We start from the raw sequence: 23,576 nt of genomic DNA, 5'->3' as shown, positions 1-23,576 counted from the left end.
TCTTACACTTGGTAGGTTAAAGATATAGTATTTTTGTATGTTTTGGGTGTCAAATTATGTGTGTGATCATATCAGTCAACACGGCCCAAGTGACCATGGTTTAAAAATATATATATATTAAAAAAAAGTCAACCTGTACATATTACTTCTGTTTGTGGATTTTTGAGAAATGCATTCTGTAAAATCATTAATAATTATTCCTCTGTAAACTAAGCTTGGGCTAAACTAAAGGAATGTGTCCACTGTATCCTCCCAGACTGTAGTCTTTCCTCTGAATAATCCCTGTCTGTCACTCTAGAACTCTGGGAGCCACGCTGTCGTTGTGACGCGCGGGTCCACTGTTCCAGTTTGGACTAGAACACTGCTCACTGTTGCCACATGGACACATGCCTCAGATCCGACTACGAAACGCCCCCCTCCAGACATGGCGGGTGGCGGCATATAGAACTGAAAGATTGTGTAGAACATTTTAAAGTATGTGAATCAGGACACATGGTAGATTTGATGCATTTGTCTGCTGTATTTTATTTGTTTATATATAAACAATATTTTACTGTAACTGTACAGTTCTCTTTAGTTGTAAACATCATTAAACCATTTTCCAAGTGTTTTAACATTGGAACGTGTACTGTGTCTTTTATTATGGTCAAAATATCAACATTACCACATACAGCCATAAAGGGCACAGAAAGCGATCGATAAACTTAACAAATGACATGATAATACACATAGATAAGAAATGCACACTTTTCTGCTGATTTGTAACATGCAATAACAGGGCAGGGAGTTGAGCTCAGGAGTAGAACACTGCTATAGCCAGAAAGCAGATAACCTTCTATACTGTTATCTTCAGAGATATAAGCTGACGGATCAGTGCAGGGGAGACCTGCCAGTGGAGTAAACAGCTGCCTCCGTGCTGAGGGCTGACTGGGTCAGATCAGTTTGGAGGTGGTGGCGGGGCGGAGGGCCGGGTCTGAGTCTGGGTGTTTGCACTGAGAGGCTGGGGGACCTTGGCTTTCTTGTCCTTCTTGCGAGTCTGTGAGAAGAGAGAACCCACAGGAAGAATGTGTAGGTTAATAGCCTTCAGGGGCTATTCTACAGATTAAGTTGGACGACAACTTTTCACTTGTGTTGCCCTAGTCTAGTCATGTAAGTTTGATAGCAGTTTTATGACACGCTGATGACTATCCACACTCAAATGTACGTACCCTATAGATTTTCAATGTTCTATGTCACAACACCAGTAAATGCAGATATGTAGTTCACATGACTCAGCACAGGGGGCTGAGTCATGTGTTTTGTTCACTCCATGTGATTCTTACCCTCCCCTTGGACTCGATCACCTGGTAGGCCTCACTCCCATCATCTGTTATCTGGAGAGCCTAGAAAACAAAACACAAGTTTTATGGTATTGGTCAATGAATGAATAAAGCTCCCCTGGAATGGAAGGCTTGCAGAAGTGGATGAACCTGCATTTAGGATCACAGCGTTCTGCAACATCTCAGAATTGGAACACGGTTATAAGCCTGTGGTATATAAGGAGTAGTCCTTACCTGGTATGTGTCGCTACTAGCTTCCTGTCTGCGCTTCTAAGAGGGACAACCACAAACATGAACGCATTAACAAGACTGTGCTCAGAATTATAACATGGCCCCTCTCATACGCTAGTCATAATAGCCCTCTCACTCACCCGTCTAGTAGCTGCAGTCTGGTCAGTCCTTAGATCCTCATAGTTGTCAGCAATAGTACCCGGCAGGAGTTCCTTTACAAAAACATACAGTACCAGTCAAACTTTGGACATACCTACTCATTCCAGGGTTTTCTTTATTTTTTCTATTTTCTACATTGTAAAAAAAATAGTGAACATTTACATTTACATTTACATTTAAGTCATTTAGCAGACGCTCTTATCCAGAGCGACTTAAGACATCGAAACTATGAAATAACACATATGGAATCATGTAGTAACCAAAAAAGTGTTAAACAAATCAAAATATATTTTATATTTGAGATTCTTCAAAGTAGCCACCCTTTGCATTGATGACAGCTTTGCACACTCTTGGCATTCTCTCAACCAGCTTCATGAGGTAGTCACCTGGAATGCATTTCAATTAACAGGTGTGCCATGTTAAAAGCTAACTTGTGGAATGTCTTTCCTTCTTAATGCGTTTGAACCAATCAGTTGTGTTGTTACATGGTAGAGGTGGAATACAGAAGATAGACCTATTTGGTAAAAGACCAAGTCCATATTATGGCAAGAACAACTCAAATAAGCAAAGAGAAACTACAGTCCATCATTACATTAAGACATGAAGGCCGGTCAATGCGGAACATTTCAAGAACTTTGACAGTTTCTCAAGTGCAGTCGCAAAAACCATAAAGCACTATGATGAATCTGGCTCTCATGAGGACCGCCACAGGAAAGGAAGACCCAGAGTTACCTGTGCTGCAGAGGATAAGTTCATTAGAGTTACCAGCCTCAGAAATTGCAGGCCAAATAAATGTTTCACATAGTTCAAGTAACATTTTACATTTTTACATTTTAGTCATTTAGCAGACGCTCTTATCCAGAGCGACTTACAGTAGTAACAGACACATCAACAGTTCAGAGGTGACTGCGTGAATCAGGCCTTCATGGTCGAATTGCTGCAAAGAAACCACTACTAAAGGACACCAATAACAAGAAGAGACTTGCTTGGGCCAAGAAACACAAGCAATGGACATTATAACGGTGGAAATCTGTCCTTTGGTCTGATGAGTCCAAATTTGAGATTTTTGGTTCCAACCACCGTGTCTATGTGAGACGCAGAGTAGGTGAATGGATGATCTCTGCATGTGTGGTTCCCACCGTGAAGCATGGAGGAGGAGGTGTGATGGTGCTTTGCTGGTGACACTGTCAGTGATTTATTTAGAATTCAAGGCACACTTAACCAGCATGGCTACAACAGTGATACGCCATCCCATCTGGTTTGTACTTAGTGGACTATAATTTGTTTTTCAACAGGATAATGACGCAACACAACTCCAGGCTGTGTAAGGGCTATTTGACCAAGAAGGAGAGTGATGGAGTGCTGCATCAGATGACCTGGCCTCCACAATCATCCAACCTCAACCCAATTGAGATGGTTGGGATGAGTTGGACCGCAGAGTGAAGGAAATCCAGCCAATAAGTGCTCAGCATATGTGGGAACTCCTTCAAGACTGTTGGAAAAGCATTCCAGGTGAAGCTGGTTGAGAGAATACTATGGGGAGAGTCTACAAAGCTGTCATCAAGGCAAAGGGTGGCTACTTTGAAGAATCTAAAATAAAAATATATTTAACATTTTTGGTTACTACATGATTCCATGTGTTATTTCATAGTATTGATGTCTTCACTATTATTCTACAAAGTAGAAACAGTAAAAATAAAGAAAAGCCCTTGAATGGGTGCGTCCAAACTTTTGACCGGTACTGTACATTCAGAATGTCAGTACCATGTCTGTCCATGATGCCACCATATACACACACACACACACACACACACACACACACACACACACACACACACACACACACACACACACACACACACACACACACACACACTTGCGTGCACACAGACACACACAAAAGGTATGGGACGTTGTAGGAAACTCACTGCACATGTGGAGTCCTCCACAGGTTCAGTTACAGACTGGCCCCACTGCAAACAGAGAGAAGAGGTGAGGGGCAGAAACAAGGAGTTGATAACACTGTTCTACATCCATTTATATGTATTCAATTGAACGATAACACGCCTCTGTAACCTGTGCAAGAACTCATCCTCACTGTATACACTTAAATAACTAGTACCTCATCATTGGTAGACAATGGAAGTGGCATTACCCCCCTGTATTGTGACTCACCTTCACTTTGAAGAATAGAACGGTGGTGATGATGGAGTAGAGAATCAGGACTCCGTCCAGTATGTAGCAGATGACCGGTTCATTCAATGAAGCCTCTACAGGGCACACAGAAGATGAAGAGTCTTTAAAACAAAGACAGAGCGCAGAGAAGGGGGGGGGGGTATAATACAGTTGAAGTCAGAAGTTTACATACACCTTAGCCAAATACATTTAAACTCAGTTTCACAATTCCTGACATTTAATCCTAGTAAAAATTCCCTGTCTTAGGTCAGTTAGGATCACCACTTTATTTTAAGAACGTGAAATGTCAGAATAATAGTAGAGAATTATTTATTTCAGCTTTTATTTCTTTCATCACATTCAAAGTGGGTCAGAAGTTTACATACACTCAATTAGTATTTGGTAGCATTGCCTTTAAATTGTTTAACTTGGGTCAAACTTTTTTGGGTAGCCTTCCACAAGCTTCCCACAATAAGTTGGGTGAATTTTGGCCCATTCCTCCTGACAGAGCCGGTGTAACTGAGTCAGGTTTGTAGGCCTCCTTGCTCGCACACGCTTTTTCAGTTTTGCCCACAAATTTTCTATAGGATTGAGGTCAGTGCTTTGTGATGGCCACTCCAATACCTTGACTTTGTTGTCCTTAAGCCATTTTGCCACCACTTTGGAAGTATGCTTGGGGTCATTGTCCATTTGGAAGACCCATTTGCGACCAAGCTTTAACTTTCTAAGCTGTTTAAAGGCACAGTCAACTTAGTGTATGTAAACTTCTGACCCACTGGAATTGTGATACAGTGAATTATAAATTAAATAATAATCCCATTGAGCTCCCATTGAAATAATCTGTCTGTAAACAATTGTTGGAAAGATTACGTGTGTCATGCACAAAGTAGATGTCCTAATCGACTTGCCAAAACTATAGTTTGTTTAACAAAAAAATTGTGGAGTGGTTGAAAAACTAGTTTTAATGACTTCAACCTAAGTGTATGTAAACTTCCGACTATAAGCAAACCAGCCATTGTATTGAATAGAATGTATTGAATAGAATTAGATTATGATAGTACCGATGAATGAATCCTCACAAATGTGTTTATTTCATCAGGAATATTTGATGTGTATGACATTTTTTGGTGAAATTTGCATAAAAAACTGAATAATTGCCCATAATTCTGCACCTTTGGATAGTTGTTCTTCCAATTTTGATCATCATGATTTAGTGACATCAAAGAAAATGTATTGATCTACTGGAATTTTTTTACTTTCTGTTTGTGTGCTTGGACTCAATCTTTTTGCAGGCAGTACCGTTCTTTTGATGAATGTATTTGCAATTTGCTTGGTATAATATAGTTTTGATGAATGTATTTATGTTTTGAGAAGGCAACTACATTTTGAAAACAGATTTACTGTTTTGCAAAATGCCACAGAGTTGTGGGTCTTGTGGACCCTGTTTTTGAAAATCAACATTGTTCCAAAAAATGCTTGTACTCGATTGAGAAAAACTGTAAACAGGTGAATGGATACTTAACTAGAAAGGAGAATGGGGTAGTTCTGAGCACAGAGCTGTACCTATGTTTACATAGGTGGAAATTTGAGACATTTTACTACAGTACACTAAAGTAAGAGAAAGTCTGCATGTAATCGGAAATATAGATAAGTCTCCCTGTCAGTAAAAAGGGGAAGCTCTATATCTCTCTCAATCTTTCTGTGGTTTGCCTCTACACTATGTAGTTCAGTGGTTTCTAGAGAAGCTGTTGCTTGGGTAATTCTTTGCACTTATTAGTGTAAGAAAGGTGTGGGGGGAAATGCATAAGACCATTTAGCTGGGGCCAGCTGGTGATCATCTACGGAGCGCCTAGCCAATATCCAATGGAACAGCGTGGCGCGAAATACAAAAACCTCACAAATCCAATAATTTCAATTTCTCAAACATTTTACACCATTTTAAAGATACACTTCTCCTTAATCCAACCACATTGTCCGATATCAAAAAGGTTTTACAGCGAAAGCAAAACATTAGATTATGTTAGGAGAGTACAGAGACCAAAATAACCACACAGCCTTTTTCCAAGCAAGGACATGTGTCAATAAAACCCAAAACACAGCTAAATGAAGCACTAACCTTTGATGATCTTCATCAGATGACACTCCTACGACATTATGTTACACAATACATGTATGTTTTGTTCAATCAAGTTCATATTTATATCCAAAAACAGCATTTTACATTGGCGCGTGATGTTCAGAAAATGTATTCCCACCAAAAACCTCCGGTGAATTTACAAAAATATTCATCATAAACGTTGACAAAATACATAACAATTATTTTAAGAATTATAGATACAGAACTCCGTTATGCGACCGCTGTCAGATTTTAAAATAGCTTTACGGAGAAAGCACATTTTTCAATATTCTGAGTACATAGCTCGCCATCACGGCGAGCTATTCAGACACCCGCCAAGTTCGGGGCAACCTAAACTCAGAATTAGTATTAGAAATATGCTCTTACCTTTGCTGATATTCGTCAGAATGCACTCCCGGGACTGCTACTTCCACAAGAAATGTTGTTTTTGTTCGAAATAATCCATAGTTATGTCCAAATACCTCCGTTTTGTTTGTGCGTTCAGGTCACTATCCAAAGGCTAACGCGCGAGCGCAATTCGAGACACAAAAAGTCAAAATGTTCCATTACCGTACTTAGAAGCATGTCAAACGCTGTTTAAAATCAATTTTTATGGTATTTTTAAAGTAAAATTGCGATAATATTCCAACCGGACAATAGCGTATCCATTCAAGGAGAAAAAGAAAAAACAGCGAGCTCGCGGGACCGCGCATATCCAATCCCTTTGTTGCCAGGCAGACCACTCAGTAACTGAGCTCCTACACTCTGCCCAGTGACAGGAGAAGGCTCAAACCACTTTCTGAAGGCTTTAGACAGCCAATGGAAGCCTTAGAAAGTGCAACGTAACACCACAGATACTGTAGTTTCGAAAGGGACTAGAAAGAATAACTACAATTCTCAGATTCTCCACTTCCTGGTTGACTTGTTCTCAGGTTTTGCCTGCCATATGAGTTCTGCTATAGTCACAGACACCATTCAAACAGTTTTAGAAACTTCAGAGTGTTTTCTATCCAAATCTAATAATACTATGCATATTCTCGTTTCTTGGCAAGAGTAGTAACCCATTTAAATCGGGTACGTTTTTTCATCCGGCCGTGAAAATACTGCCCCCTATCCATATCAGGTTATTAATTCCCACTTTTTTAAAACTCAAATACACTACAAGTTTGCATTTCCTTCTTTGCAGGAAAATTCTCAGCAACAAAATAGTAATTAAATTAAGATCCTACATCTGTACACGTATGCAGACGCAGACACACACACACACACACACACTTAATTGAGGATATTGACCTGCACACCTGAATGTATGGTATGTTAGGATTACTTCATTGGAAAGATTCACTTTTTTGAGTTTTGATTTTGCATCAAGGACTTTATTTCAAATTCACTATTGAGTCCCCCTCTTTATTCAGCAGCAACATTGTCTCAGAATAATCACCCTCTAGTTTTCAGTTATCAAACACCAACAGGTGCTACTCTTTCGCATATGTGTATGTCTGTGACTTTGCCATTCTGGTAATGCGGAAACAAACAAGGCCAAGTCTAAGCTTTCATGTTCTTCGCAGACTCTAAAAATAGATGTGTAGAAAGGTTGCCACTAAATCACAAACATGAACAAATAGGTAGGGTACAGAGCACTATATCTCCTGGAGCCTGCCTCTCTCTCCTGAGGACACTCTTCATACCCAGGACAGAGCACCTCTGGGTGGGTAAGGAAGTGAAGGCGGTGAGGGTGGGAGAGGAACGCCATTGAAGGGCTTTGGACAGAGCATATACACAGTAGCACAGGAAACGTACTATCTAGCCACACTAGAAAGCATTCAAGTCCCTTTCTAACCAAACGCACAACTTTAATGTACCATTTTCCTAACCTTAGCCCTCACACATAAATTCAGAACAAACAGCTCATATACTTGCTGAACAGTTTTGATGGTATCGCCACTTCTGTGCAGTCTACCATGGCTATTTAGTGACTACCGTAATACATCTAGGTTGGCACTTACCTGCAGAAGAAAAAAACATCAGCATGACACCTGTCCTCCATGGAATGGTCATGCTTCCTCTTTTCTCTATTTCTCTACAAGGACACGGGTGATGATCCCTCTCTTTCTGTCCTGGGCTGAATGATGGGCGCTAGCTCTAGAGGGCTCTCTCTCTCTCTCTCTCTCTGATCACAGGAAGTGGCTGCACTGACACCAATGTATTTGCCCCCTCTTTCTCTTTCCTACATTCTCTCCATCTATCTAAGCTTCTTATTTTTACCTTCCTAAGCATATATACTTGTCTTTTTCTGTCTTAGTTTTCTCATTGTCTCTTCCTCTCTCTAACCACCACTCTTTCTCTATTTCATGCCCTTAACTATTTCTCTTAGAATTTGTTTTTCCGTAGTGTAAGTTCAGCTCCTCAGTATCTCCATTTGTAACAGATTTCATGCTTTATCAACAGACAGCCTATGAATGTAAAATTTAATTTTCTAAAGGTACTGTGTGCTTCCTCCAGCTGTCGAATGAAGCAATAATAAACAAGAGGGTAAGCATTACTGTGATTATTAGCACAACTGGATTGTTAATCCTGCAAGAGCCTATTTGGTTGCTGTTGCTACAGCCCACAGGGTCACATCACAAAAACGTGCAATCTACCCCACCATGGCAAGGTGCCAGCTCCAGTATTGTACAAAGTGAGCAAGGATATCAAATTATCAAAACATTTCAAAGCTAAGGTACACAATAACTTGATCTCTATGGTGTACCATTGATATCAACAGGTGAGTTGATGTTTTTTTGTCGTGCTTATTTAAACTCAGCAAAAAAAGAAACAGACCTTTTTCAGGACCCTGTCTTTCAAAGATAATTTGTAAAAATCCAAATAACTTCACAGATCTTCATTGTAAAGGGCTTAAACACTGTTTCCCATGCTTGTTCAATGAACCATAAACAATTAATGAACATGCACCTGTGGAACGGTCGTTAAGACACTAACAGCTTACAGACGGTAGGCAATTAAGGTCAGTTATGAAAACTTAGGACACGAAAGAGGCCTTTCTACTGACTCTGAAAAACACCAAAAGAAAGATGCCCAGGGTCCCTGCTCATTTGCGTGAATGTGCCTTAGGCATGCTGCGAGGAGGCATGAGGACTGCAGATGTGGCCAGGGCAATACATTGCAATGTCCGTACTGTGAGATGCCTAAGACAGCGCTACATGGAGACAGGACGGACAGCTGATCGTCCTCGCAGTGGATGACCACGTGTAACAACACCTGCACAGGATCGGTACATCCGAACATCACACCTGCGGGACAGGTACAGGATGGCAACAACAGCTGCCCGAGTTACACCAGGAACGCACAATCCCTCCATCAGTGCTCAGACTGTCCACAATAGGCTGAGAGGCTGGACTGAGGGCTTGTAGGCCTGTTGTAAGGCAGGTCCTCACCAGACATCACCGGCAACAATGTCACCTATGGGCACAAACCCACCGTCGCTGGACCAGACAGGACTGGCAAAAAGTGCTCTTCACTGACGAGTTGCGGTTTTGTCTCACCAGGGGTGATGGTCGGATTTGCATTTATCGCCGAAGGAATGAGTGTTACACCGAGGTCTGTACTCTGGAGCGGGATCAATTTGGAGGTGGAGGGTCCGTCATCATCTGGGGCGGTGTGTCACAGCATCATCAGACTGAACTTGTTGTCATTGCAGGCAATCTCAACACTGTGAGTTACAGGGAAGACATCCTCCTCCCTCATGTGGTACCCTTCCTGCAGGCTCATCCTGACATGACCCTCCTGCATGACAATGCCATCAGCCATACTGCTCATTCTGTGCGTGAGATCCTGCATGACAGGAATGTCAGTGTTCTGCCATGGCCAGCGAAGAGCCTGGATCTCAATCCCATTGAGTTCTCATTGAATCCCATTGAGACCCTCCGACCTGTTGGATCGGAGGGTGGGGGCTAGGGCCATTGCCCCAGAAATATCCGGGAACTTGCAGCTGCCTTGGTGGAAGAGTGGGGTAACATCTCACAGCAAGAACTTGCAAATCTGGTGCAGTCCATGAGGAGGAGATGCACTGCAGTACTTAATGAAGTTGGTGGCCACACCAGATACTGACTGTTACTTTTGATTTTGACCCCCCTTTGTTCAGGGACACATTATTCAATATCTGTTAGTCACATGTCTGTGGAACTTGTTCAGTTTATGTCTCAGTTGTTGAATCTTGTTATGTTGATACAAATATTTACACATGTTAAGTTTGCTGAAAATAAAAGCAGTTGACAGTGGTTTTACTTAGCACTGCGTTCTCTTCCAGGTGCTTGTAAGGGCACAGATGACAGACCAGTAGGATTCCAGTTGAGGTTGTGTAATGCCGCTGATTCACATAAAGCAGTAACGGCACAGCACAGCGTATTCCTTGACAATTGTGTTAACCAAGAGTGTGTACGGTTCTGAAAAGGAGGAAATTAAATACAATAGTAAATGGCAGGTATAGGCTTAATACAACCTCCAATTACATAACATATTGTGGCAATATTTTATATAGCTTATCTGTTGCACATGCCAATACAACCTAACAACATGGCTGTGACTTCACTAATGAATGATCAGAGGTGTGCAACTACAGTGCACAGTACTACTGAGCAGCACCATCATCTTCACACAACTGCATGAACTTGAATGTATAATGCATCCACAAGGCTCATTGCTAACAAAATACCCACATAATCTATACAGTATACATCCATATAACCACAGGGCATAAGACCAGACACTGAAATGATTAATGTCTGAAATGAGATGACAGAAACAACAGGGTTAGCAAGTTTACAGTTGCTAGCTCGCGGTAAAAACGTGAATTGGCATAACAAAGGAGTGCGTCTACAACACAGAATTGTAAGAAATATGAACTCACATTTCTGAAGGACTCATACTGGCCTTGGCTAAAACAAAGAACACGAACTAAAGGTAATCACAGGAGATGGCTGGAGCTTATCACGACACCTAGCCTCATATAAATAAGAATTTGTTCTTAACTGACTTGCCTAGTTAAATAAAGGTTAAATAAAAAATGTAAATATGTACCTACTGTACCTTATACCATCTATTGCACCTTGCCTATGCCGCTCATCCATATATTTATATGTACATTTTCTTATTCCATCCCTTTAGATTTTTGTGTATTAGGTAGTCGTTGGAGAAATGTTAGATATTACAGTGCAGTGCAGTGCAGGCATAGGCAAGGTGCAATAGATGGTATAAGGTACAGTAGACACATATTTTAATTTTTTATTTCTTCTCCTCAGTTAGAGATCACCCAGCATGCTCTTCTCCCAGTGGGCAAAGCTACAGCTCTCATATGAAGAACTAATACTTAGTCTCAATAGTCTTGTACAAAGGTGTTGGTGCTGTTTCCGCTATCGGTTGAGACACATAATACTCTTGAATACTGACTGGGTGTCATGTTTTGGCTGATACATGGAATAAAATGTGAATAAAATGTCCATTTCAACTTTCATATGATACCACAAAGATGGTTGGAGGTCCACACATCAGAGAATGTTGACTTGAGTGGGAATTTCCATTGTTATACATTTAGCTGTCAATCTTTCATAGGAAACCTATTGAAATCATAGAAATATAGATAATATAATAGAGCTTCCTATTCAAGTTGACTTTCCATGTTGGGTGGACCGGCAGCCATCTTTCTGGTAGAAATAGACAGTTAAAAAATTACATTTACATTTGAATGGTGTACCAGCTAAATTGCAGTGGTCTGAAGGGATAGGTCCATTCTATTAATATTTGTATTATTATTATTGAAATTACACCTAGCCTGTATTCGAGAGTATGCTGTCTCAACCGATGACTGGCATAACACAGACACATCAGATGATGTAAAATAGTGTCTTAGCTACAACATTTGTGAAAATGATAAAAATCGGAATCTATGCGTTTTAAGATAATTAACGTTAAAGGTTAAAAAATGACAATTTTATATTTAAAAACTTTTCCCCCCAAGAAATCATAGAATAGTTTGACAACCCTGTTTATAGGCTTTCAAATGATATCCAACACAACCGTTTATCTTTTTCAGTAATTAAAACATGGCTTTACTCAATCCAACAACAGTCCATTATAAATCGCAATCTGGGTCAGGTGGGCATAATTTGAAAGGTTGTTCTATTGCCAACATGAATAGCTAAATTATAAAATACGATTTTACAGTATTAGGCTTTCCCAATGAAATTCAGCAAATTTTGGAGCACATCGGCTGGAATCGTGAGTGCATTCAGATTCGTGGTAAAAATGTTGTCAGCAATCAAGGGTCAAATAAACATTGAACATGATTACGTTATTAAAGAGTTTCACTTTCTCCGTGGTGGCTATGTTTGTTCTTAATGACAGACTGGTGAAGAATCCGTTGTTTTATGGTATTGTATGGCATGTCATGTGTTAATGTTATGGTTGAGGTGCAATGACGACCCTGTGAAATGCACCATAGACCACTAGACAGCGCCATCTTGACCTGTGTGTGCCTTAAGAATTTCATTCTTTCCTCATCCCGATAGACTTGAAGGAGACCAGAACGGAGGTTAGAGGTTGCAGCTTGAGTGTCAATAGACCTAATTGGGGTGAAGAAGGGGGTAAATAGCAAGTGGATGACAAAGCATTTTGACATCCCTGTGTGAAATGGTCGCCCGGCATCATCTGACTATGGAAGGTGGATCACAACTGGTCTGAATGATGAGCAAAAATGCTCTTCAATAGGAACATTTAATGAGAAGAGAGTGATGGTGTAGGCCTATTGGGACACATTTTTGGATGCAGCTGGTTTCAAAACGAATATGCTCTTCTTTTTTTCCTTCTTTTCTTTTCAGAAAAAAAGCTGTATGGAGAAAACTGTATCATTGTTATTACAACGAGGCAACTACCGCGACCGAAATACCCAATATAGAACACGTCACTTCCTTCCAACGTTAAATCTCCATGGCAACATTGTAACCAACGTCACATCTGTAACTCCACAGCTGTTGAACGTCAACACGAATCACTACTCATGTCACGTGTTTATTCTGGGCGGTTCTTAAACTCTCCGTTACATGACCGTTGTCATTTCTTCTTGGTGCAGAGCAGAAGTCATCCGTGGAATGTGACGGTCCAAACACAACGATCATCAATTTCATCGGCACTAACTAAAGCAAAAAGAGCAAAGTAATCAAAGGGAAAGGAAATATTTCCGAAGATTTGTTTCCAGAGGATTCTTGCTCGCGGAAGCAAAGAAAGAGCACGAACAGTGGGTTTGCGTTGTTTCTAGCAAAGCTAGCTCACGGACCGTCCTGCATTCCTGTCTCTGGGTCGTGTGCATGTTGTTGTGATTCGCATTGGCAAACAACCGAATAAAAATATGAAACAACATAGCCGCAAACAACCCATGTTCCTGGCGTTCATCACGTTTTTAGGTGAGTATAGATACTAGATGGGTAAAATGAATCCAACGAGAATACACCAGAATTCGGTCATCTAACCTATTTTGCTAGTTTATGTAAACGTGTAAAGCTGGTTCTTCGTTTGCGCTTTGACTTGCATTGCCCTATGTTACAGGTCGATGCGGGTCCAGACTGAGTTGTTTGTCTTGCTTAGTGGCTGTCGTGCATGACAAAGTCAAGCGGTGCATGTGCGCTTTTGTGGCAATGGGCCCCTCACGTGATTCCAAAAGTGCTGTGACTAGTGATTTAAAAGAAACTGGATACATTCTGGCCTGTATCATTATTGATGTCAATGCACTCGGTTGTTTTGTTTATTACATTCTGTGCTTGTTTCTTGGTAAGTAACCCATTTAGTGCTTTGGGCTATAAGCTGGTAGAAGACCATGTTATTAGATCGCAGTAACATGTGTACAGCCTGTCCTTTGTAATCTTCTCTTTGTAGGACAAATTGGGCCTAAATGTAATCTAAATGGGTACAGCCAACTAAGATCATGTCAAGATATTGTGGAAATTGATAGACAAATAGACAGAGGTAATAAGTGAGACAGGAAAAGGGAAAACTGATCAGTGATACTGTGGAACTGGGTGTTTGATCATTAATGTATTGTCAACTAGCGCTGGGATGATAAACCGAAAATGATCGATACAGACGAACCCATGATTTATCGAGGACATTTTACTGATCAATAATAACTATGAAGTAGTTATTTTTCTTCGGGTGTAGGTCAGCTTTAATATTGCAGCTTGTGGCTTATATCAATGTAATTGTCAATTTCCAATCCCCCATATATTATTTGGTAAGTGTAGGCTGAAATTATTTATTTTAATTAAATATATTTTACAAATGTATTATTCTCCCCTATCCCTACCTCCCCTAATTGGAGTAAACGAATGGCCAACAATACTTAGTATGTATAAGCTGGAAGTAGAAGCCTATTTACATTTTACTGACACAGTATATTTTCATATTTTCTGTTTTTTTTTTTAGTTACCCTCAATCCCTCCCATCTATCTCTGAAAACCATCCAGCTTTTATTTCTAGTGGCTATATATATTATTTTCCAACTGATGTTTCACAAAAGTTCTGAACCTTTCTATTATCATAGTTTCTACAGATTTTAAATGAAAGATTAACATTTTTGTTAAGAGTATTATTTCATTGATTGACTGACTATGGCTTTAAGTCACACAGCAGGAATATTTGCAGAGTTAACTCCAGGTGAATGTTGCAATTCTTCAGCCATTCATGAATGTGCATCCATAAACAAGCTACATAAGGGCAGTACCAAAACAAGTGATCTAATGCAAGCTGTATGGTGTAGCTGTCAATTTTTGGGGCTTAAATTAAACAGGTATACTTTAAGCACAATTTTCTTTAATCAGTTTTGGTCTTTAATGCAGGGCCGACAGACAAGTTCCTTACCTTCTACCCCTTCCATTTGCCGCCTCCATTTTTGCGGTAATGCTGCAATTTTGGATAGAGCAGACATTTCCATATATTTCTATTAACCGCATGTGACAACTCCACCAGTTCTATTTATTACATAATTTAAATATATATTTTAATATATTTTTTGTTTTATTATCAATTAGTATGAGTTTAATAATAATATTTGTTTTCTTTTGTGGTGAATTATACTGGAAATGCAATCAGCTTGTTTTAAATATAGCAATATTTGTTTAGATTTAATTTTCAAGTAACCGAAAGTGAGATGTAATCAACAATGAAGGGGAAAAAGGCCATTCTTGAACACGGGGTGAGACATTCTTACTAATCTGCTAGAGAACCAGTTCAGATTTAAATATAGCTTTTGTATGACTGAAGTCTTTAGTGAGCGGTCCAATGCTTTAATATTTCATCTTTTCTGCCCTCCCAATTCATATTCGTTACATAAATAGGCCTGTTTAATTTTCTGGCTTGGCGTTCCAAATAAAGTGGAATATCTTTTGCTCATATAATAAATAAATGAAATATTTAGGTGTAGGCAAAGCCATAATTAAATAATTAATCAGGGTGATGTTTTCCACAAATAGACTTTTACTAAAGGAATGTGGAGTTTGAAATTAAATAAGTCTGCAAATATGGGCTATTGCCAACAGGACAATTGATAGCCACAACATTCAAAGTAGTAGTAGTTTTAAGGGTAATATAAAAAAAAAAAAAGGAACTGGTGTGTTATTATGGTATGGATTTTTGTCTATATTGCCCAGCTCTGTAAACTTAATTGTCCTCAAGTTGCTGAATAATTTTTACATTTTAGCCTAAGGTTTCCTCCTCTATTCCTACACCTTGGTTCAAAAGCGAGGTAGTGGTGACAGTGTTGACTAGTATTTTCCTCTGCACAGAGAGCTAGACGGACATCGGCCAAAGAGAATGTGAGCGATGACATCAGTAATGATGTAGCCTTGGAAGCCACATGAAGCTAATAGTGATGAAAGTGACCGTACTGTTGAAATTAACCAAGTAGAACAGACATGCTTCTTCATTCCAATGGTTCTTAAAAAACACTTTGGTGTGAGTCAAGGGTTGCACATTTTGGGGAATATTCAGAGGTGTTAATTTCCACAGAAAGTTTCCAGGAATATGTGAATTAATGGAAATGTATGCATATTAATATCATTTAAATGTAGATGTTTTTTGTATAGGATATATTTACCATATATGGAGACAATATCATATGGAGACAGAAACATTAACCTTTTACCTTATCATAAGTAGACATAATTGAAAATTATTTAAATCCTTCCAATAGAAATAAAAAAACAATTTAGTTATGAATTGAACTTTAAATGAGTTGACTCTTCACATGGAATGATTTCTCTGAACAACAAAAGATAGGGAATATTGAATGATCCCCAATGATCCATCGCATCTCCCAAAAACGTTTAACATACATCTGTAAAATGAAACTAAAGCTTTGGTTGTCATCCTCTCAGGCTTCCATGTCTTCTCCCTGGACCTCCTCAATGTCCACCTCTTGAACAACAGACTCTGGGGTCTCATCTTCATTGTCAATTTCCAACCTTGTTGAGGATGGATTGTTGTCAGGCTCAAAAAGCCTCAAATTGGTGGCCATCCAGGCAAACTTTTCAACCCTTGTATTGGTCAGCCTGTTGTGTGTTTTGGTGTGTGTGTTCCCAAACAAGGACCAGTTGCGCTCTTGAGGCGGCTGATGTTGGTGGGATTTGGAGGATGATGGAGGCAACAGGGGAAAGAGCCTCAGATCCACAAAGTCCCTTCCACCAGGTGACTGATGAGATATGTTGGCACGACTGCCATATTGATTCGCCATCCCAAAGCCCTTGCTTGGAAGTGTACTTCGCCAGACTGCCAAGAACCTTGCCCTCATCCAGGCCAAGGTGGCGAGACACGGAAGTGATGACACCACAGGCCTAGTTGATCTCTGCACCAGAGAGGATGCTCTTGCTAGCATACTTGGGTTCCAACATGTACGCTGTGGTGTGTATGGGCTTCAGGCAGAAGTCTTCACGCTTTTTGATGCATTTCAGAACTGCAGTTTCCTCTGCTTGGGGCAACAGTGAAGTGTGCAGGGCAGTACGGATTTCTTCTCTTACATCTGCAAGCAGAGTCTGAACAGACAGGATGGCATTGTCTTCCTCAATTGCTGCAATGGCCACTGCTATAGGTTTCAGGCTGCTTACCACTCTCTCCCAAAATACATCATCCAGGAGGATCCTCTTGATGGGGCTGTCCATATCGGCAGACTGCGATATGGCCATTTCTTGGAGACTCCTTCCCCTCCAGGAGACTGTCAAACATGACAACACCACCCCAATGGGTGTTGCTGGGCAGCATCAATGTGGTGCTCTTATTCTTCTCACTTTGCTTGGTGAGGTAGATTGCTGGAATAACTTGATGACCCTTCACATACCTAACAATTTCCTTGGCTGTCTTGTAGAGTGTATCCATTGTTTTCAGTGCCATGATGTCCTTTAGGAGCAGCTTCAATGCAGGAGCAGCAGAGCCAATGGGAGTGATGTGAGGTTAGGACTCCTCCAAGCAGCCTTCTCCAAGCAGCCTTCATGTTCGCAGCATTGTCTGTCACCAGTGCAAATACCTTCTGTGGTCCAAGGTCATTGATGACTGCCTAAAGCTCATCTGCAATGTAGAGACCAGTGTGTCTGTTGTCCCTTCTCTGTGCTCTTGTAGAATACTGGTTGAGGGGTGGAGATTATGTAGTTAATTATTCCTTGCCCACGAACATTCGACCACCCATCAGAGATGATTGCAATAAAGTCTGCTTTCTCTGATTTGCTTGACCTTCACTTGAACTCTGCATCCAGCAAATGAGTAGATAAAGCATGTCTGGTTGGAGGGGTTTCTTCCAATACACATTGCCTGTGAGCATCGGGTGAACCAGTTGCACACACAGCTCAAGCAAGACATTCATCAGCATTTCTCTGACTACATTCCTCCATTGAGTCAACTTCTGATTCCAGGAGGACCACGAGCTGTTGCTATCGATAAGGTGTCTGATTCCTCACTTTCACCTTGAATAGAAGTAGAGGGACTTTTGTCAGAGGTTGCTTGTTGTGAGCGCCGAGGGAACTTTATGCCCTTGGCCAGATGAGTCTGCATCTTTGTTGCATTCTTCACATATGATTTGGCACAGTATTTGCAAATGTACACAGCTTTACCTTCTACATTAGCTGCAGTGAAATGTCTCCACACATCAGATAGTGCCCGTGTCATTTTCCTGTAAAGATTAGTAAAAAAAAAAAAAAACATACAATTCCATGTATAGATAAATGGTTAAGCAGTTAGATTAAACAACTCCTTTGTAAGATACGTTTTAAAATGAAACGTGTGGAAACAGGTGAATTAACACTCCTCAGCAGGCTCAAGCAAGCGAAAACCCACATGGTAGCAAAAACTAGCTAGCATACTTTTTTAATAAGTTAGAAATAATTTAAACACACTTTGCTGTAGGCTACTATTTACTAGTTAACAAAATCATGTATGTCATATAAAATATATTCACCCCACCCGGTATTGCAATCAAAACTTACCAGAAAGCATGTAGTCCTTGGCTCAGACAGTGTAGTAGTGTGGGCTCAATAGCATCTCATTAGTGTGCAAGATCTTGAGAATCAGCTGTACATGTGATGGAAGAATGCATGCAGAGGGTTGCAATTGCATTGGGGATAGTTTTACCAAAATATGCCACAAGAACTAGAATCCCTGTTATAAGCCAACTTTAAAAAAAAAAATGAATTTAAGCAAAATTCCCAGGCTTAACTTCAATGGAAATTTACTGTAAAGTTTCCGACCCTTTGCAACCCTAGGTGTGACCCACTAAAGCGCTTGGAATTTATGTGACTGCAAAATAAATGGAACCAGAGTTTTGTTACCACCCAGTTTTAAGCCAACCCATTAAAGGAATTAGCCACAACATTACCTCAAGGTTACTGACCTACTCAATGGGTGCATCTCAAGTGTCTCACTTCATCTCCTCTCCTTTGTCTGCGCATATCTGATATTGCATGATGGGTGAAAGCAACATTATGGCGTTGAATGCCTGCAGAGGTTGCTTGTCTAGTTCTTTCACATCTATACAGATAAGAGAGAGGAGACCACTCAAGACTATTGAGATGCACCCTGTGAGACCTAACCACCAGCTAGCCAAGGATCAGACCGAGCTGAATATTTATTTTTCTATCCATGCATGTACTCTGTGATTGTAGACTGGCATTGGCTGTTTGACTTCATTGACTTATTGTTACATTACAGCGGTCACGTTGCATCAGAGCTTTGCTGCCACTGACGTCCCATCCACTGCTGCTGCCCCTCAAACCACGGCTCTGCCTCCTGCGCCCCCAGCCCGGCCTGAGAGGGGCAACTACACTGTAACCAACGGCAATGGGACCATCTGTCTGATGGCCCGCATGGGACTGCAGCTCAACATCCGCTTCAGCTCTGCCTCTCTCAATAATGTACGGACACAGACTTGCACATACTTGCAGCCCAGGCACTCTCTCACACCCTCGCACTAACCCGTGTCTTGTCCTGTGTGTGCAGACTGTGCAAGACGTGTTGAACCTCCAGCCCAACGTGACTAAGAGCTCAGGGTCATGTGATTCGGACAGTGCCACCCTGCTGCTGATGGCTGAGGAGAAAACCAACCTCACCTTCCTTTTCTCCCTGGTCAGCTCCCTCTTTACCTCTTTTTTTAGCTTCTCTTTACTTTGGTTTTCTCGTCTTTGGCTGTACCGTTCACCTCTCACCAAATCCAGACACAGACAGACACACTCACAGAGCGAGGCAGAGTAAACCCACAGAATGCATATGCCCTGGTGCCTGGTGTTACCAGCTGGAATGTTGTGTGTAGGAGGAATGGAGGTGATGGATGGCAGACCACTGATCTCTACATGACCTGATTAACCTACACACACACTTAAACTAACATAGGAATACACATATACTGAAACACGCAAATATCAACACAGGCAAACATTATCTGGGAGATGATTTGTTTACTCCCCTCTCATATCAGTACATGCATAAGGTAGTCTTCTGTATCAGTAGTACAAACCTTTCTGCACTAACACCTGACTGCCACAAGATGGAGCCTAATGAACAAGCAGAGAACAGGCACTTGTGACTTAGTTTGTTCCATCCTGGTTTAAATGGAGTGGGCTTGGCTCTGTAATCCTGTGTATGTGTTTGATGTACATACCGTGTCTCATCATTGGGTCTCTTGTGTCTGCAGAATGCCACGTCCAGTAAGTACCACCTGAGTGGAGTGACTCTGTCTGCAGCCTGGCCGGACATGAGTGGTGAGTCTGGATCCATAGTTCACCAATCAATGGATCATCTGTGCAGCATCATTTAATCTAGTGAATAATACATGCACATGATCCATCTATCCTCTTATAACCTCCATCTGTTATGTATGCAGTTTTTCTGTGTTGAAACCTTCTATAATCCTCCCTTTCCCACAATCCATCCCCCACCTGGTCCTACTGTAACTACTTCTTGTCCTTATCCCCCCCTTCCATCTTTTCTCCTTTTTCACATCCCTCCCTTCCATCCTTTCTCACATCCCTCCCTTTTCTTCCTCTTTTCCATTTGGCCTGTTTTCTCTTCCCTTTCTCACCCCACCTATAACCTCGCTGTTGTCTCTCCAGAGCCCTTCTCAGCCAGTAACAGTAGTCTGGACTACCTGCGTGGTACCCTGGGGCGTAGTTACATGTGCCGTGAGGAGCAGACTCTGGCTGTGGCTGTGAACTTCTCTCTCAACACCTTCCAGCTGCAGGTGCAGCCCTTTGGCCTAACCGGGGACCAGTTTGGAGCAGGTACTATACTGGGTGTTACTATGGGACTTATCTCAGGAAAGTGGTTATCCACAGTTCTGAGATTGGAGTAATAGATGGTCACTCATTCAACTCCTACTTTTTGTCTTTCCATTTTTTCCACCTGTCTCTCACCTTCTCTTTTCTTTCTCTCGCCATTGGTGTATCTCATTCCCCCTCTCACTGTCTCTCCTCTCATCTCTCCAGCGGAGGAGTGTCAGCTGGATGAGGATGACATGTTGATCCCCATCATCGTGGGCACTGCGCTGGCCAGCCTGGTCCTCATCGTCCTTGTGGCCTACCTTATTGGCAGGAAGAGGAGCCACGCTGGGTACCAGACTATCTGAGATGACTTCCTGCCCCCTCCTCACTCCAACCCTCAACTAAACTTCCCTGCCCCCATTCAGTTGGTCTTACCATAGAATCCTTGCTGCCACCTCCTCCCCTTTGTACTCACTTACCCCACGTTGGATCTCCATGGGGTTGATTTGCACTTTCAGGACGGAACTGCTCCTTTGTATTAAAAAAAAAAAAAGGGTGGGATCTGCTGAGAGATTGTAATAACATAACGAAACACTCGACACAGTCACTCAACACTGCAGGAGGGGATGGTGTGGTGGCGTGCTCATAACCATATGCTGAATAATAATCCACACTCTGCGTAGCCTAAGTTATTTTTATCATGCTTAAGTTTTACTGGTGTCTGACATGGGAATTCTGAGGGATTATTTGTTTACAAGCATTGCTGCTGCTGTTTTAATGGCTTTTTTCCTGTTTTTGATGGTGACCATTGTCAGTCACATCATAATAGGTCACTGTTACTCTTGTGTGAAGGGAATATTATGACTGTAGCTGGCTGCGCCAACAAATCCCCTCTCTCAACCAATGGAAGTTAACTTGTTGCATAATGTTTGCAACATCATTGAACATAATAAAGTTGTAACTTTGAATATAATATGGAGTTGATGGAAGTTGCCTCTAACCGCTGGTCCAGGGTCAGATCATTTTGTATCCTTTGTTAGGGGCTGAATAATCTGACTTTAGATCTGTGCTTAGCTTGGGACTGGAGGTCACCTCCAGCTGCAGATTGGGAATGGTAGTGTTTGTCAATCCATCTCTTGGGGACCCCCTAGGGGCACATTTTGTTTACTTTGGTTTCCCCTCGGAATGGATTGAGGAACAAGGATGAAGGTAATTTGATGGTAAAGCAGTTGTCTGCAGAGAGAGGGACTCATTAATTTATGGTGATCAGAGTGAGGGAGTGTAATATTAGCCCTGTCCACAAACAACCCTATAACCCCTAAATAACTTGGAATCTCCACCTTGCGTCTGATTAGTACATTTGCATGCCTAGGGGCAAGAGGTTGTTTCTGGACCGGGCCTCTTTTTTTTTTTTTCACTGATTCTAAGAGGGAATGTAACAATGAACTGAAACTGAATTGACAGAACGAGCGTCACACGCTACACTAGAATGAAGGGACGTGGTGGGCGTGTGCTCCACTTAGACATTGGTATTACAGCGCACTGTACCACGGTCGTTATGAAACTTGACTACCATGTTACTACCTAACCTAAAGATATGGAGGAAAATGCTGTTACTCAGTATGTTGGCACAGTGGAGGAAATTGATTATGTGCCAATGCTTTTCCCCCGTAGCAGTGACTTGAACCTGGTTTTATGAATACTGGTACAACCAATTATAGTTACATTATTAAGACAGATTTTTGTTGCTACTTTTGTTGGTACTTCCAGTGATTTATATTAAGGGGAGTGGTTGTTACAGTAAAATTACATGGTTCTCACAAAGGCTGAATACTAGCTTAAAATGTAACTGGACAGTTATAGGTTGTTTTCTCAAGTTAGGATTCAGGCTATTATAGAACAATTTAACGGAGTTACTGTCCATAGTACAACACTATTTTAGAGAGGAATAATCTTAAATGTCTGTGCCAAATGGAATCTGTGCCTCCCCACTTACAAGGATGGGATCTATGCCAATGTTATAGTTTGTCTCAAATGACACCCTATTCCCCATGTAGTGCACATCTTAGTTGTCATTGGGGACATACCCTTTCTATCTACACAGCGTGTGACCTTGTTAGGGACATTCCCTTTGTTGATTTGCCTGGCCTATTGAATGATCATAGATGATGCATTGTTTGTAGTGAAACGGGGAAGTAAAAAGGATGTGAATTTTCATTCCACCCCTCATCTAGAAGTGTTAATATCCATATGTAGTGATTTAGGGTTGGATTCAATTAGTATCAGAGCGAGATGTTCCCGCGTTTGGAGACTGAATTAACGTAAGCGCTACATATGTCAACTCAATCAGCAATTACCTTAATTTTAACGCGGATGTTTTTCTGCGATACAGATTGGATCCAGCCCTTATGGTTTAAAAGATAATGTTTTAATTGTTTTCTAAAAGCGGAGCAAATAAAATAAGAGCTGAGGAATGAGCTCTATGTACAGTTTGTCTTGTGGTGTTTGACAGAACCCTTGGTTCTATTCGAGATTGCTTGTATTTGGGAACACAAATTGCTAAGCTTGGAGAACAAAGCAATATATTTTGCTTAAATGTAGTAATCGACAGTAATTCACTTCCAATTAAAGGTTACAGTGAGAGCAGCCCTTTGTTGAAGAGAGTTAACTTTGGTCCAGTTAAGTCGATCGCACACACATATGGCGTAAATCATACATTGAGTCAATGCAAGATTGCATGAACTTATATGCACACTTCAAGTTACGACTCAGGCCTAAGTGTGCACTTGCTCACTC

General features: G+C 41.1%; 2 protein-coding genes across 2 annotated transcripts; one reads left to right on the top strand and one right to left on the bottom strand.

Annotated features, from left to right (window-relative positions):
• Positions 1–496: 496 nt before the first annotated feature.
• On the bottom strand, positions 497–8,174 carry LOC115155892 (T-cell surface glycoprotein CD3 zeta chain). The gene is made up of 7 exons (XM_029702909.1): positions 8,007–8,174; positions 3,885–3,979; positions 3,638–3,682; positions 1,691–1,762; positions 1,554–1,589; positions 1,323–1,382; positions 497–1,036 (listed from the first exon to the last, which is right to left on the bottom strand). The coding sequence occupies exons 1-7, from the start codon at positions 8,056–8,058 to the stop codon at positions 938–940; spliced, it is 459 nt and encodes a 152-aa protein (XP_029558769.1). The 5' UTR covers positions 8,059–8,174; the 3' UTR covers positions 497–937.
• A 4,877-nt stretch (positions 8,175–13,051) lies between these two features.
• On the top strand, positions 13,052–23,269 carry lamp1b (lysosomal associated membrane protein 1b). Its single transcript, XM_029702908.1, has 6 exons — positions 13,052–13,457; positions 19,237–19,439; positions 19,525–19,650; positions 20,216–20,282; positions 20,634–20,801; positions 21,006–23,269. The coding sequence occupies exons 1-6, from the start codon at positions 13,403–13,405 to the stop codon at positions 21,143–21,145; spliced, it is 759 nt and encodes a 252-aa protein (XP_029558768.1). The 5' UTR covers positions 13,052–13,402; the 3' UTR covers positions 21,146–23,269.
• The last annotated feature ends 307 nt before the right edge of the window (positions 23,270–23,576 follow it).

This window comes from Salmo trutta, chromosome 20 (assembly GCF_901001165.1).
Source record: "Salmo trutta chromosome 20, fSalTru1.1, whole genome shotgun sequence".
NCBI classification, from domain to species: domain Eukaryota; kingdom Metazoa; phylum Chordata; class Actinopteri; order Salmoniformes; family Salmonidae; genus Salmo; species Salmo trutta.
Note: the sequence above shows the minus strand (reverse complement) of the source record. Positions and strands in the feature narration are given on the sequence as shown.

Coding starts and splice junctions, on each gene's coding strand:
- LOC115155892 (XM_029702909.1), bottom strand. CDS start 8,058: ATGACCATTCCATGGAGGACAGGTGTCATGCTGATGTTTTTTTCTTCT. Junction 3,980..8,006: donor GATGTTTTTTTCTTCTGCAG/GTAAGTGCCAAC, acceptor TGTGCCCTGTAG/AGGCTTCATTGAATGAACCG. Junction 1,763..3,637: donor TGGAGGACTCCACATGTGCA/GTGAGTTTCCTA, acceptor GTTTTTGTAAAG/GAACTCCTGCCGGGTACTAT.
- lamp1b (XM_029702908.1), top strand. CDS start 13,403: ATGAAACAACATAGCCGCAAACAACCCATGTTCCTGGCGTTCATCACG. Junction 20,283..20,633: donor AGCCTGGCCGGACATGAGTG/GTGAGTCTGGAT, acceptor TTGTCTCTCCAG/AGCCCTTCTCAGCCAGTAAC. Junction 20,802..21,005: donor CGGGGACCAGTTTGGAGCAG/GTACTATACTGG, acceptor TCATCTCTCCAG/CGGAGGAGTGTCAGCTGGAT.